Here is a 16,421-nt window from a genome sequence, read left to right as displayed (position 1 = left end):
TGGTTTTTTTTGTTGGTTTTTTTTTTTAATGTATGCCCTTTTTCCATCCAGAGAAGAACTCAGCTTTAGTGGTTGTGCAAGGCCACATTCCAGCCCTTTCTGGGGAAAGAGGAGAGGAGGAATCATGTTGGAATCTCATCCTCTGCAGCCCCTGATTTGTGAAGCTGTCACTTTGTTCTGGGAACAGGGAGATCTGGAAAACACCACATTTTCTTGCAACCACAGCTGGGCACCAGGCCAGTAAGGGATTAACTCAAATCCTAAACATTTTATCAGTTTGAGTCCATTTTGGAGAGTTTTCCTGGGGCTGGAATGTGGATGTGCTGCAGTTGTGGTGAGTTGGGAAAGCAGTCTGCTTGTTTTCCTGTGGAGAAAGACAAAATTCCCTGTTCCCCTCAGCCCTGAAGGAGAAACATTCCTGATTGCAGAAGCTTCCCCTGAAAAGGATGAAACCATGACCCCACAGTGCATGGTTTGGCTGTGACATGGAATTGTTCCCTCCCAGCTTCCCTGGGCCCAGCTTTGCCAGCTGCTCCTGAGCTCTGTCCCAGCTTTCACCTCATCCTGGTGCCTGAGGGAGGAAATCACCTCCTCTCCCCCAGGACTCAAAGCTCAGACCCTCAAGGAGCAAAACTGAGCAGCTCAGACCCCTCAAGGACCAAAACTGAGCAGCTCAGATCCCTCAAGGACCAAAACTGAGCAGCTCAGACCCCTCAAGGCCAAGCTCTGAGCAATACATGCCTCTTGGGATGAGAGGAAAATCCTCAAACCACAGGAAACCACTTGGGGAGGAAAAGCTGTTCTGTGGATCCTTGAATTGAACATGTTGGAACAGAAAAGTGAGGAGTGAAAAAATGAAAGAAAAGTAATATTAAGGCTTAACCTTGTAGTTTCTTCTATTGCAGTGCCACCAGGATGTAAAAAGTGGCAGGAAAACAACTCAGAATATAAAACTTTTCCTTTTCCTGCCATCCCATTGTCCCAGGGGCTGCTCCTGGTTTGCAGCAGTTCACAGTGCCCCACACAGCTCCATCTGACACTTTTCATACAAAAAAAAAAAAAAAAGGTTTTTAATTCTCTGTACAGCAAATAATTGATAAATTCTTTATCAAAACAAATCTGGAAGAGTTTGACATTCCAGTAAGCAGTTCCAGAGTCTCTTTTGCCCAAGGTACCAAAGCAGCTGATGGAGAATTCAGTTGCACTACTGGAGATTAAATCTAAAATGCCAAAGAAACAACTGGAGACAGAAGGAGCAGGAACTGAGGGCTCCTCCCAGGGCTGTGTCAGTGCTTCAGTCTGATTCTCCAGGAATAAGTAGTCAGGATTCTTTCTTTTTTCTTCACTATGCAAGTGTAAGTTCCTTCATTAATTGCATTTGCAATGATGCTCATGTGATCTTCATTTAGGGATAAATAACCTGGATAGGAATATTCCAGAAGTTCCTTATCTTTGTACCAGCTGTCAGAAGAAAAAGAATGGAAATTAAACTGAATATTAATTATTTCTACTAATAAATTTTGCTGAATAAGTGTAGAGCAGAGACTTTACCAAAGCACAGTTGGGTTTTTATTTCAGGTGGATAATCAGGATTAACAGGGCATGATCAGGAGTAATTTTGCAATCTGAATCTATTGAAAGTTGATGGGAATTTGGGTTCTCAAGTCTAAACCAACTCATGGATTTGAGCCAACCTAAGTCTTAGATACCTCCAGAATCTGTTCATATTTCAGTAATAACCAACTAATTAAAACTTGAAAGAGTAAATTTAAATTTTACTTTTTTTTTCAGAATATAGCCAGGGAATTCAGCTTGATAATAGGAATTAACTTGGTGCTATATATAAGAATTGGATTTAATCCTTTTTTGAGCTCCAGATTATAAACTCCATCTTTCTCCACCCTGTTTTTCTCACTGTTCCTCATGGATTTTGGTATGTAAAGTTTCCTAAGGACACAGCACTTACTAGACTTTGCCTTTTTTATGGATGATCTTCTGCCCACAGCGGAAGGTGACGTTCCTGCCCTCAGAAACTGTCTTGGTTTTGGTCCTGGGTGGGGGCAGAGTGGGGGGCACTGTTGGAAATGGGAATTCTGTCCAAGGAGAGAAGGAAATGGCAGCAGTTAATGAGCTTTAGCCACCCCAAAACTTTCACAAAATCATCATTTAAGGAGCCTTAAAAGTATTAATTTAAAAGTGCCTCCTCTTCCTGAGCAATTCTTGGATAGACAAGTAACATGATTGATGTGAAAAGATAAAATTTTTGTGGTGTGTAAACTGAGATGGATAAAAATCAATTTCTCCCTTTCACAGCTATGGAAGAGACATGAACAGTCCAGTGAGTGAAAATCCCATGGAGTGTCTGGGTTTGTAATTATCTGATTGCATCTTTCATTAATGTGGCCCAAAAAAAAAAAAAAAAATCTCTATTCTGAAGAAAGAGGCACTGGTTATCCAGGATATCCTAAATATTTATCTGAATTCAATTCCACAGCTGCAGGAATTTGACCTGGTCCTGCATCAGTTCCTTGTCTGGATCCATGAGCTGAGGCTGGGTAAGGTGATTTATCCTTTATTTCTCTCCTGTTCTGGGGAGCAGCTCCAGTCCAGCTGTGCTGTTTTTGTCTTTTTTCTGCCCCATCCCTGCCTGCAGCCCCTGTCTCTGCCTGAGAGGAACAGAACAGTTTAATCTTCCACTCCATCAATGTTTAATTATTCCCCGTTCCAGGCCTGGATCTGGACCCAGATATACAAGACACCACCTGTGTCTGTGTCCACTGATCCCTGGTGTGAAATTAAGATTCCAGCCTCACTTTTGCCTCCTCCCTCTGTGCAGAGCCCACCCCAAATCCCAGACCCCCCGGTACCGTAGCAGAAGTCACAGGTGGAGGGGCAGTGCTTCTTCATCAGCTTCCTGCGCTTCTCACAGAAACCTTTCTTTGCCCACGATGGGCACATAACCAACCTGTCCTTACAGCCTGAAACACGAGGAGATGGCGGCTTAGAGGGCCTGGGGGAGACTCAACAACCAAATTTAGGTGAAATGTCAGAGGAATAACTGGAGCTGGGATGGGGAACGATCTTGTGCAGGAGCCACAAGAACTGGAGGTGGGATGTGACACCAGCATTGCTCCACAGCATCCAGCTGCCACTTGGGGCAGGGCCCTGCAGATTCCTCACCGTAGAGCCTGTGGATTCCCCACACTTCATCCTGGGAAATGCTCTTTTTGCCTGTCAGGGTGGCGTTGATGTGCATGAGGGCGTTGGGGTTGAGCGAGTGCATGAGCCCCAGGGCGTGTCCGATCTCGTGGGCTGCCACATGCACCAGGTCTGTCAGCCAAACCCCTGGGGGAGAGAAAAACCGGCTGGAATTGTGCTCTACAATTGGTGCACAGCTCTGTTTTATCACACAGTTCCTCCTGGTGTAAAACCAGAGGAAAGATTTCAACTGTAGACAAGGCATTGCTGCCCCAGGTTCATCTTCTCTGGAGCTGCTTGGGCCCAAGTGGAGCCAATTATTTCCAAGTGCTCCAAATTCCCAGCAGCAGGAGCCAGAGCAGTGCCAGGCTCCAGGAGAGCTGCTCTGGACCAGCAACGTTTGACCCAGAGCAACACTGACCCTCCTCAGCTTCCTGCTGACTTTGCTCCCATAAATGGGGTTGGGAAGGTTCCAGTCTGAAAGAGGCTCTTGACTCCACAGCCTGGAGTCAAACTCAAGCCTCTTGGCAGCATCCAGCATGTGGATTTGAACTGAAGGATGTGGCTGAACTATCCAATAATTTCACTAATTCCAATAATTCCAGCAAGAAATGGCCCTGCCACCACACAGTATGGGCTCAGGACAGAGGAACAACTTCCAAGCCCACAAATAAAACCCCAACTGTTTCTGTTGTCACTTTCCCAGATCAGACAAATCCCAGAATAAAATCTAAATCCCAGGCTCTCCATGTGCTCCCTGTTACCTTTCTTCCAGCTGAACCTGGTGTTCCCCAGGATCCAATACTCGTGGTCATCAAAGTGGATTTCTCCATGGGGTGGGAAGAAGGCGTGGGCCAGTTCCCCCGTGGTGCCATCGAAGCAGTGGTGGGTCAGAGACTCCAGGCAGTCTGTGTGGTTGATGGAGTAGAAACCTGTGGCAAAAGCAGCAGGCTCAGGGTTATCCAGCAGGATCAGCCTGCCCAGGAATCCCCTGGAAGGTCTCTGATGGGATCCCAGGTGTTTTCCAGCCTCCAGGGCCACAAAAGGAAAGATGAAATGCAAAGCAATTGTCAGGACTGATGGTAACACCCAGCCGTGTGCTGACCCTGGGTTCAGAGCTGTTCCCAAGGGACACAAATGAATTTGTTTTCCAGCAGGGAATGCTGAGCTCCTCTTGCAACACCACGTGGAAATTACCTTTTATAGAGAGACGCTGGGCAGAGCTGATAACCCCCAGATTTTTCCTTTTTGAACATAAATAAGCAGTGGGGGCAGAGCTGCAGCAGGATCACAGTGGATCCTAGATTTCTGGAATTGGGCACGTGGAGCTCCCACAGATGGCAGGACAGGACAGGACAGACCCCTGGGAGCCTCCTCAGGTCCTGCAGCTCCAGAAGGGAACGTGTTGGGAAGTGAGGCTGAATCTGCTGGCTGCACTATGGGCACAGGGAATCTGTGCTTCACACTCAGAAATCCCAGGAAGAACTGACATCTGGGTTTGAGCAGAAAACACCTCAGCACTGAACTTTTCTAGGCCCCAGGAAATTCAGGAACAGCTACAGAGCTGTGGAGGGGAGGAGGGAAAGGATGGAGCAGTGACTGCTCCAATGGGATCAGCAAAAGAGAGACTGAACCCACCAAAACCCAGAGCCCCTCACCTGCTGTGTGTGACCCTGGCTGTGTCACCCCACCTTCCAACATTCAGTTTCCCCATCTGTGGAGTAAGAATCTGGGGATTCTTATTTTCCTGTGGCTCTCCTCACCTGTGGATTTTATTCCCCCGTGGCTTTCCCCACCTGTGGGATCCTGTCCCAGCAGCAGAATTTGAAGGTTCATTCTTGACAAATTCCTGAAGCTCCCTGACCACCAGATTCACGGGGACTGTTAATTGGGACATTAATATTCCCTTGAGCAGACAAAAGCCGTTTTTCTCTGCCTGGCTAAAGGCAGAGGACACCCCAAACCTCATCCCAGCACAGGAGGGCTCTCCTGCCTCCCAAATCCTGGATGACACCCTGGAGTTGCTGGAATGAGCACACCCCCAGCTCCCTGGCCCAGTGCAGGGTCCGGGGGGGGCACTCACCGATTTTGAGGTCGCTGGGGAGGTGTCGTGGGACCTCCCTGAAGCTGAACGGGGACACCTCGCTCCACATACGGAACGCGGCCGCCAGCCCCCGGCGAGTGTCCCGGGCACTCAGGAGGTTCCTGGGGAAGGACAGGATCCTGCAGGACACACAGACACCTCAGGAAAAACCCTCCTCCAACACCCCAAACACCTGCAGGCTCTCAGGGCTGCTGCCATCAAGCACTTGCTGCAAGAGGTTTGAATCAGGAGTAGCTTGAGCTGGATGTTGATAATATTTAATAACTGCCCAGAGGGGTGAATTAATTCCTGATATTCTTTACAATCACATTCTGGACTAATCACAGCTTTTTTTTCTCCTCTCCAGCACAGGTTCTCTCGAAAAACTGTTTTTATCCTGCTCTATGCCAGTCTGCTAGAAGAAGGAAGATCTGCATTCCTGCAGCAGGGAATTCTTGTTCCTGACCCTGGGGGCTCCAATGGATGTGCACACACTGCTGTGGAATACTCACAGGCAGAACTTTTTTAAGAGTTCCAAAGAATATGAAAGGTTTGATAGGAAAGGAAAACAAGGAAAACAAGTTCTTCCCTTGGGAAAAAAAAAAAAAATTCAGGGAAAGAAGTTCTTTCCTTCGAAAAAAAAAAATCTATAGGAAAAGAAGTTCTGTCCTTTAAAAAAATTCTCATCACGTAGGATGGAGACTCAAAAGAGGTTTTTGCTTAGGCCATAGGGGAAAATGTGGGGCAAGTCCTGGTGCAGGCTGGCAGAAGCCCTGTGTGGGCCATGGAAATGCACACAGGGCTCCCAGGAACTCCTGGTCCCACAGCAGGGTCTGCATTCAGGGAACTGCCTCAAGGGAAGCAATTGGGAAAAGCTGGCCATATTCTCTGTCCCCTCAGGGTGTTTTTGATGGTTTTTAGCTCTGCTGATTATGTTGTCCCCGTCCCAGCACACCCTAAAGAGAGCAGAAGGTTTTGTATCAAGCCAGGCTGTTCATGAGGGCACTGAGGCTGAGCCTGGTTGGGATGAGCACAAAGGGAAGGAGCAGAGCTTCCCTCACCACAGGATTGTCATCAAGGGCTTTTTATTATTTATTTCTCAGTAGCTTTTTCCTAAAGAGAAAAAGAGAGACTGCTAAAATCCCTGAAATCACAGAAATCCTGAGATCACCTTTCAACAGTGATTTCCCTCAGTGCTGATTCAGGCTCACACAGAGCTCTTTTAAAAACCAGCAGGATAACAGAATTAATCCTCAATCACGATTTTCTGGGCAAGGTCCCTGTTGTGGGGAGCCCGAGTGTGCCCTGAACAGTTCCACTCCAGCAAGGTGCAGAGCTTGGCAAACTCCTCCTGCTCTGGAGTGGCTTTAGCAGCTCTCCCTGCCCTGGCACATGGCTCAGCAAAAGCCACAGGGCAAAGATCCAAAGCCCTTGGATAGAGCAGGAAAACTGAGGCCCCGGGCTGATTTTTGGGGCTGACTGCAGGCCTTACTTGTAGGTGAGGTTGAAGTGGTCCCACTTGAGGTGGCCCGGGGTGATGGTGTATCGCCTGCGCCGCGCCGGGGGCCCAGGAGGGGCTGGGATCAGCACAGCTGAGCCTGGCACATCTTCCTTAAAAACAAAAGAGCAGCTTGGAGGAGATGGGAGACACCCCAGGACAGCTGATGCCTTAAGATTTTCACCATTATATTTTTCAAATCCTGTATTGTTTCACTGCACTAACTCTATAAATATTAGCTTCACATTTTATCAGACAAAGCAATTCCTCTAGGCCTGAGATCCAAGGACACCCTTCAGCCTCAGGCCCCAAAAAGTATAAACAGAAGTGAATTGTGGGGGGAGAACTGGGGTAAATGACTTCATTACCTGAAGCTGTAAGTGGAGGATTAACCCCTGATATGTAAATGGACCAAACTTAGAATTGTGTGAAAAGCCCGTGAGCACACAATTGGGTTTTTGTCCATCTTGGGTTTTTCACTGCCCAAAGTGTATCTATTGAAGGCCTTTAATAAATCCTCACTTTATTCTCTTAACCTTATCCAGCTTCTGTTCTAGGCAGCCACTCCAAGGCATCACAGTGTAGAATAAAAATCTTCATGGGATGGGCTGGGGAGCACCACTGGCTTTGCCTGAGGGGTACCCAAGAGATGAGACTGATCCTGCATCACCCCAAAACAGCTCCTCTCCTCCTGGACAGCAGAAACGAGGCCTCAGGAGGCTTCTGGCCACAGCAAATGCTGCAGCTCTGCCTGGAAAGTTTTCATTTCCTCCTCGCCGTCACTCTCCAGCCTCACCACAGAAGAAATGGAAATCTGGAGAAATGACTAAAACAGGCAAATCTTTGTGTAGGGAGCTCTTTCAGAGAGCCCTGAAATGCCTTCAAAGTAAACAGGAGCCCTGGAAAGGCTGGAGTGCCTTTAAAGCATGGAACAGCAAAAGACAGGGAATGTTGTGACACGTCTGACTGCAGCTGGAAAAACCTTTCAGTACCTGCAGGGAAACGAATGGGACCCAAAATGGGGTTTTTGGAAATCCCCAGCTCTGTTTCCCCTTTTTGGGACATTGACACCGAAAATCCCTGGGCTCCAGAAGCACCAAGGCACTTCCCAAGAGCCAGGGCCAGTGGCCATGGTACAGAAGCTGCAGCAGGAGAGCCTGTCCAGCCTCACAGCACATTCCATTGGCAGCTTCCCCATGGGAGAAATGGGAGCCAAAAATCCACATCCCTCGTGTCACAAGAGGCCTGAGGTGACAGCTCCAGCTCCTGCCTGAAGCACAAGCAGCTTTCCACAGCTTGGACAGGCTGGAAACTTTCTCCTGCCCATGTCTGGCAGCTCCATCTCCTTCCAGCCTCCCCCAATCTTTGTGTCCCACAGATTTTGGTGTTTCCTGCACTGAAGCCACAGCAGCTCTGCAAGGACCACGATCCCCGTGACAGAGCTGGGAGCCAACATTTCCCTGCTGGCTGCGATTTGGGATCACATTTTTGGGTTCACTCAGGTCAAGGCTGTGGGTCACTGCCTCTCATCCCTCTCCCTTCACCCCCAGTGGGTTTTACCTCTGATTTTACTCTGACAGTGCCATTTTCCCTGGATAAAAAAAAGGAATTTTTTGCCTCCTTTTGAGCAGCACAGGCAAGGTGGAAAATCTGCTGGAGCTGCAAGAGGAGCCTGGAGAAGATCAGCTCAGAATTCCAGCATAATCAGATATTTTCCCCATTTTTTTTTCCCTCAAAGTTCTTACAAGTAGAGGAGAATTATGCAAATCCTTCCAGGATTTGTTTTCTCCAGGATCCCAGGATTGGGATCCATCCTTCCTGGCAATTCTGGGAATTCTGGCTCAGGGGATGTGTTACCTTCAGCCTGGGGTGAGAGAGGTGAGGTGTTCACTCTCCTCAGCATTTCCCTGTTCTGGATGTTCTGGCAAAGGCAGGACACTCTGGATTTGCTTTCCAGCCTCCCCAGCTGCTGCCATTCCCATTTTCTGAGCTCAGGGAGGAATTTGGCTCCTCTGGCTGTTAAATTCCAGCACAGGGGGAATCCTGAGCCCTCCCTGCAGCCCCCGGGGCACCAGCAGAGAACAATTCCAGCCAGGAATTCCTGCTGGCTTCTCCTCCTGCAAGAAAAACTGCAGCCCCAGGGGAGAAAAATGATTGAAAAATGACTGAAAAATGATTGTAACTTTCTAAAACTGCTGAGAATAAAAGCTGAAAGCCATTAGTGCTGAACAGACAAAGGGAAAAAAATTCAAATAATGATAATGTGTCACTTCTTAAAATGCATCAGAGCATCAATCACTGCTGGAGCAGAGGAGGTGCAGAGGGTTGAGCTCTTTGCTGGTTTCACCCCCAGTGGGACAATAAAGATGCTTTTAATTAACAAAAAAATGTTGCAAAATGAATGGGGGAAGGCTGGGGAACCAAAGGCTGCAGCTCAGGTGTGGGGTCAAAAATCCTCAGCACAGTTTGGATCAAAGGATCCAAAGATCCAAGATTTTGGGGATGCACTGAACTGAAAAGGTCAGTATTCAATTCTCTCTCTAAACAATATATATATATACATATATATATAAAATATATAAAAATATAATTTTGTATATAGAAATATATAAATTATATGTATATAACATAATACAAATGTTATATATCATATTGATACCATATGAAATAACAAATTATGTAAAATTGAATGTAAATTTTATATCTTAATAAATGGAAATACATACATGCTATTATATAATGCATGCTATTTATATATTATTTAATATATGTTATATATTATTGTAAGTATAAATATAATACATACTATTTATTATCTCTATATATTAATATATATTAATAAATAGAAATAGCATGTAGGATATTAATTATGTATATAAGAATATACATATTGTTATCTATATTAATATATTAATAAAAATTAAATCTATAAATTAAAAAATAAAAAATATTTCTATATATTAAGGGAGCCTCCAGCCAACAACCCGACTCTGAGTTGTTCCCCCGTGCACTCAGACCTGCAGTAATTGACTTCACTGAGCAGTAATTACTGTAATTAATTCCCTTCTCCCTCCCAGCCACGCAGTTCCCCTCAAGCCAAGCAGCACCATCGCTCTGAATTAGCACTAATTAATAACACATCACTCTCAATTAGCACGAATTAATAACCTGAGCACGTGATGCAGATGGGGGGGGGGGGGGCAGTGCCAGGATGTTCACACAGGGGATGCACCTAAAGGTTCTTTTTTATAAAATTAAAGTAAAATGAAGCTGAAGGAGAAGGTGAAGATGAAGCTCAGGAGTCCCAGAGCTCTGCCCTGGGTTCGGTGTTCAGGGGGGGCTGGAGCCTGAGATTTCTGCACGAGAGGAATTTGTAAAGACAAATTTGTGAAATTGGACAGATTTGTCTTTCCAAACGAGCTGTTCATGTGCTGGTAAATCAAACCAGCATTGAGAAATAAAAGAAACAATGGGAAGGAATCCACTGATTGATGAATGGAAAAAAAAAAAAGAATATATATATATATATTTGCTTTTACAAACAAACTGCAGGGCTGCTGATAAATTAAATTGGATATTGAAAGATGAAAGAAGCAATGGGAAAAAACCATGAATTCTATAAGAATTAAAAATTAAAAGGGAGGGTTGTGCATTAGAGGGGAATCTCAGGTATCAGGTCTGGGCAGTCTGTGCCTCTGCAGCCCCTCAGCAATGGGGAAAGAGAGAGGGAAATTGGGATAAAAGGGAGGGGAGTCCTCCAAAAATTGGAGAGACCCCAGGGAATGTCCCATGGCCTCTCCCTTTATTCCAATAAAGTTCCAGGATTCTCTGTCTCCTTTTAGGACACAAACCCTGCTGGTTTGGGTTTATTTTCCTGACATGCAGGTGCCAGGCTGGGAGTGCAGGGAAGCTCAGCCCAGCCCCAGGAATCCCAATCCAGGCAAAGCCACATCACCCTGGGCTGGGAAAGCAGAAAATCCACAGGAACAGCCAAAAACTCCCGGGGAAAACTCCCAAAAATCCTGAGAGCTTCCAGGGAAAACTCCCAAAAATCCTGAGAGCTTCCAGGGAAAACTCCCCAAACTCCTGAGAACTTCCAGGGAAAACTCCCAAAAATCCTGAGATCTTCCAGGCTAAACTCCCCAAGCCTCTGAGATCTCCCTGCTTGCTTCTCCCACAGCTCAGCTCCAAGCCCCTGGTTCCAGTGGGGTGCACAATCATCCTGTGGGATCCTTCACAAAAAGGGGCTCAAACCACCCTGAACACTTCTGTTGGCTTTACAGATGTTCATCTATTTAGAGATTTTTTTTTTATCTACAAATTCATTGTTCTAGCTAGATTTATTCAGAGATTTGTATCTATTTATCTAGATTAGCAAATTAGAGATTTATCTATTTAAGACATTTCTCTATTTATCTATTTAAATCTATATGTCTATAGATCTATTGACATCTATTTACATTAGATAGACATTTATCTATTTAGAGATTTATCTATTTAGATTTGTCTGTAGATCTATTGAGAGCTATTTATAATTTAGATCTATTTATCTATAGACCTATTAGATATATTTGTCTATTTAGATATTTAGACACTTATCTAGTTATTTATCTATTTAGATGTATTTCTGTAGCTCTATTGAGATCTATTTATCTATTTAGATCTATTTGTCTACATATCTATTTATCTATGGACCTATTAGATATATTTTATTTAGATTAAATATTTAGACATTTATCTAGTTAGATATTTATCTATTTAGATGTATTTGTCTGTAGATCTATTGAGATTTATCTATAGACTTATTAGATATATTTCTCTATTTGGATTAGATATTTATCTATTTAGATATTTCGATTTCTGCCTCTAACCAGAACACACCTGCACCTCTCTTTGACACCCCCCTGCCCTCCCAGGCATTCGAGGATCAGATCCCTTCTCCTCACCTGAATTTCCTGAACTGCAGCTCCAGTTGGATATTCCAGAAGTGCCAGCAAAGCCAGCACAGGGAACAGACACAAAACCCCCACTGTGGCCCTGCAGCCACTGCTCTTCTTGTCCAGGGACAGGGAGCTTTTCCTTCTGCCTGCAGAGAGTTGTTCAGCCTGATCCATGTCGTTCTTGAGGAGTTTTTGGAGGAGTTTTTGGGACAGGCACTCAAGACATTCCCTGCACAGAACGCATCTGTAATCCTTGAGCTCACATTTGGAGCGTTTGTGAGAGCAGCCCTGCAGCCAGAGCTGTGCACACAACCAGGGGAGTTTCAAAAAGCTCTAAAAAAAAAAACAATTTAAAAAAAAAATTTAAAAAAAAAAAAAAAAAAAAGTAGACTTTACATTAAGCCTCTTTCCAATGTGCCAAAGATTCTCTCAGGCTCTGCCAAGTGGGATCGTGTTACTGCAGCTGAAATTTGGGCTGGCTGAGGAACAGCAGCAAAGTGAAACAAGCTGGGGTGGACATGAACTCTTCTCTTTAACTGTGTGAGCAACAGAGGGCAAAGCTGCAGTTGTCAGCTCTATGTAATGAAAAAAAAAAAACAACAACAACAACAAAAAAAAAATACCGGGGGAGGGGGCAACAAAGGAATCCAGAATCCACCCCCTTGGAATGTGTCATTGGGGATGCTCCACGTCATTTGTCACGGGCTGTCCTCAGGATGAAAAATGAGATTCTGGGAGAGCAGGCTGGGCTCTCTGCCTGGGGAGTTGACAAACTCACACCAAAGTAAACACCAGCCCCTCTAACATCAAACTTGGCCGGGGATCTGCGAGTTTTTGGTGTATTTGGGTTATTTTGGAGTGTTTTTAGATCACACTGGGTTTGGGTCCCCACTTGGCCTGGAGGGGTTTTCAGCTTCTCTTCAGCTGGGAGGTTCTTTGAGGCATCTCCAGGCTCCAGACACGAATCAATTCAGGACTTTTTGAAAAAGCTCACTCCGAAATTCTCAGGTTTTCAGAGACAGCTGCATTTTTCTGTCTGGTCCTGAAGTGGGGTGAACTCAACCCCAATTCTGCCCAGCCAGAGGAAAAGGAACTCTGCAAGCTCCCGGTTCCACCAGCAACTGCCAGGGAGGGGGAAGGTCATGCAAAAATTCCTTGGGGGCATCTGAGGCATTCAAAAGGTTTCAGAAAAGCCTTGTACTTTTAATAATGAAAAATGCCTTAATTGGAATTTTTTCCACCCTAGTTCATAATCAAGTCTGCATTTTATTAGTTTCATATATTTTCAGCCTAGAGCTGGCCTGGAGCTTTTAAACAACTCAGGATAAATCAGGCCAGTGACTCTGGGTGTACAATTTCATGAACATTTTCCTTTTCAATGCTCACCAAGAAAAACCACCACAAAGCACAGCAGTGGCTCAGACCCCAGGAAAAGGAGGGGATAAGGATTAACAGGCAAGGAAACAATGGTTAGAATTACAAAGGGAAGCTGGGAGCAGGAGGAAGAGCAGGGTCCAGGGCTCTCCCTCCTGTGGAACTGCCTGGAGCTTTCTAGGGATGGATCCTCCTTCCCCAGCAGCAGGAATGTGCCTGTGCAAGACTCTGAAAAAAAAATAAAAAAAATCCTGCATTTGGAGCTCCAAAGAGATGCAAATGCAGCCCTGCTTGTGGTTTGAAGGGAGGAACTCAACCCATCTATGCCTCGAGTGCCTGAATTCTCCAAGTTTCTTTTAGAGCCTGTTTGGAGAACAGAAAGGCTGATGGAGAGGGGAGTCTGGAAGGAAAATCCTGCTGGGAATGGGGCTCCAGACCTCCAGCCAAGAGCTCTTCTCCAGTAAAGGCAGCACTGGCTTGAAAGAAAAATATTGTTATCAAACACAAAGCTGGAAGAACATTGAGTTTCAGTCACGGAACAGCCTGAAGTGCCTCTCCCAGAGCCAGGAGGAGCCGGCAGTGCTGGAGGGAGATTTTAATTCATGAACTGCACACCCAGCTCGGTCCCTCAGCAGCTCAATGTCCCCCAGTGCCAGCCCAGGGCAGATGAAGAGATCTGCCCGAGGTCGATGTGGAATCTGGCAGAACACGAACCTGAAATCCCCCAAGCACCCATTTAGTGCCTTATTTTTGTAACACTCACTCATTTTTGTGAAGGGGAACAAAAGAACCTTTAAATCTCTTTAAAGCAGAGATTTCACACAAGCACAGCTTGAGGGGACCAAGAACCTCCTTCATAACGTAAAGAAATGTAAAAGTTTTTGTGAAATACATCTCAGCACAGCTAAGTGAGTGCACAGAGCTTTAGTAAAGTGAATTTTTAGGACCTCACTGCTCCTGAATACTTCTCCATGCAGTTACTGAAGGTTAGCACAGCCAGGAAAACCCTTTTCCATGAGTCACAGAACGATTTTGAATGGGAAGAGACCGTGCTGCACATGATCTGTTTTATCTTGTGCTGGCTGAATGGGAATCTTGGGCTGCAGAGATGATTCACGACCTCTGGGACATTTTAGGATCCTGCTCCCCTGTCAGGTTACCCCTGGGTGGATCAAAAGGCACAGCGGGGTTTCTTGGAAAACACTTTGCTGCCTCTCCCCACGTGCACTGTGCCCATGCACACAGAAATTCAGCACATCCGACCCCACCACAGCCCTGGCTGCACAGAGCTTTCAGAACCATTACAGCTGAAGCCAAATATTTGCTGAGAAACCAGCTCAGCACTGAGGCCAAGACAAACCCCGGTTTTTAGGGCAATGAGAGTCAGATGAGGAGAGCACTCAGGACTCCCAGTCCTTGCTGTGCACATCAGTGATCAAATCCCTGCTCCTCTGCAGCCACCAGGGCACAGAATCCTCGGTGACACTGCTGGAAATATTCCCCACAGCTCACCAGGAGCTCTGCTGAGCTTGAGAAGTTCTGGAGTGCAGATATTTGGTTTGGATTCCAAGCAGGATCTGTCCTCCCGACTATATTTGGGCAGCAGAGACATTCCTGGCACTGCTTTGTGTCTCAGAGCAGTGGAACTGATGACACTGAGGGAATCCATGTGCTGGAAGGGGAAAGGGGAGCAGGGCAGGGCACAGAACTGACTCTGATCTCTCTTCCCTGCATTCTCCTTTGCAGGCAGCTGGGATTTTCCAAGCCAACATCCAGGGCTGCACATCCTGAGCTGTGGGGAGCAGCTGGCAGGAGGGAAGGAATGGTGAATGGAGCTGCACAAACCCCAAAATGGGCAAGGAGAGCACAGGATCGTCTGCACACCACCATGCACTGCCCTCCTTCCATCACCTCAGCTTTGCTCTTCTCACTCAGTCGCTGAAATGTTTGGTTTAAAGCAGGGCTGTGCATAACACACAACACATGGTTCCCTTCCCCAGGGCAGCCCTTAGCTCAGAAATACATATTTTTTTTTCACCTCTGTGGATTATTTTTAGCATTTCTCTCCTTCCCTTTGTTCAGCCTCCATTAAATGTTATTTTCAGCACAATTTCCAGTATCTCTGCTCCATTTCTCAGGATACTGACACTGCTTCATCCCAGCCCCCAAAATAACACAAAAACCAACCCATGACAACAAATATTACAGCAAAACCTGTGCCAAGAGATGCTACACAGAGAACAACCATCAGTGCTGGGAGTGGAGCTGAGTGTCCCAAGGAACCTCACCTCTCATGGAATCTCTGTTTATTCAGGGATTAGAGCCAATTATTCATCACTGGAACAAAACAGCCCCAACAACCTCCCCTGCTGTGATCTGGGAATTCTGCATGGAGGTGGGGAAAGGACAAGGACCCAAAATGTGATGGCTCAAGGCACCAGGATCAGGATTTCATCTGTAGGGAAATGTGATTTACCCCCAGCTCCTCCTTGGCCCATGTGAAAGGAATGAGGAAACCCTCACACAGCCCTTCCTTTAAAAAGCACTTAAAGAGATTTCAGCCTTCAGCTCCCAATTTGGGGGGGAAAAGAAAATAAAACCAACAACCCAACATTCCTGCGTGGTTCCTGTGGGAATGGCACTGAAAATTTGTGCTTTTGCTGTGGGTCATGGGCTAAAAAAAGGGTTTTGTGTGCTCTAAGAGGGAGCAATGCTCCCCAGGGAGGGGGAGGACAGGAATGTTTGGGGCATAAAGAGAATTCTCCCACTTTCTACCCTGCAGCCCCCTCGTGATCAGCATCTGCTGATGTTCCTAGAAAAAAAAATCCATGGTCTGATGAATAACAAATGAGCTGAAAACAGCTCCAGCTGGCAGGGAAAAAGGAATATTTTGCTTGACTGTCAAGTTTGAGCTGCTGCTCACTGAAGTGCTGCACTGGCCTGACCCAGGCAGGAGCTCAGCACTGCACTCCTGACCATGGAGAGCAGAAATTTGGGGATGAAATGAGGGAGAAAAGTTTCCCAAAACACAGATAACGAAGTGAATCCACACTGAACTAAAAATTGCTTCCCTGGGTGGGATATTTTTGTCACTGCTCTCTGGTGAGATGTATTAATAATCTATTTTTAATATTATTAATCCGTTTGTGGGTGGGACAATCCTCTTGAAATCTTGGGAGCAGCACAGATTAGTGGGAACACAAAGGAGAGATGGGTTCTTCACCTGACTCTGCTTTGCAAGAAAAAAAATCTCCCTCTCTTTTCTACCTCAGTCTCACACTGTCTGTAAAACAGAATTTTGGCCACACTTCCAAAGCAAAAGGTTCAG

The 16,421-nt window shown here is 45.9% G+C and overlaps 1 protein-coding gene and 1 long non-coding RNA gene across 3 annotated transcripts; one reads left to right on the top strand and one right to left on the bottom strand.

Annotated features, from left to right (window-relative positions):
• Window positions 1-3: 3 nt before the first annotated feature.
• MMP23B (matrix metallopeptidase 23B) lies at window positions 4-14,840 on the bottom strand. Of its 2 annotated transcripts, XM_014885809.2 has the most exons (8): window positions 11,726-14,840; window positions 6,774-6,892; window positions 5,282-5,421; window positions 3,963-4,130; window positions 3,181-3,345; window positions 2,868-2,978; window positions 1,967-2,093; window positions 4-1,461 (listed from the first exon to the last, which is right to left on the bottom strand). In XM_014885809.2, the coding sequence occupies exons 1-8, from the start codon at window positions 11,891-11,893 to the stop codon at window positions 1,287-1,289; spliced, it is 1,173 nt and encodes a 390-aa protein (XP_014741295.1). In that variant the 5' UTR covers window positions 11,894-14,840; the 3' UTR covers window positions 4-1,286. The 2 variants fall into 2 exon arrangements, with proteins under 2 accessions (XP_014741295.1, XP_088034752.1); XM_088178626.1 differs by lacking the exon at window positions 2,868-2,978.
• On the top strand, window positions 5,278-15,203 carry LOC148221239 (uncharacterized). The gene is made up of 2 exons (XR_015808393.1): window positions 5,278-9,299; window positions 14,840-15,203. It is a non-coding gene; the product is annotated as an uncharacterized LOC148221239 (long non-coding RNA).
• Window positions 15,204-16,421: the final 1,218 nt, after the last annotated feature.

Source organism: Sturnus vulgaris, chromosome 25, assembly GCF_052056855.1.
Source record: "Sturnus vulgaris isolate bStuVul1 chromosome 25, bStuVul1.hap1, whole genome shotgun sequence".
Lineage (NCBI taxonomy): Eukaryota > Metazoa > Chordata > Aves > Passeriformes > Sturnidae > Sturnus > Sturnus vulgaris.
The sequence above is the reverse complement of the archived record's forward strand: the minus strand, read 5'-3'. Positions and strand labels throughout refer to the sequence as shown.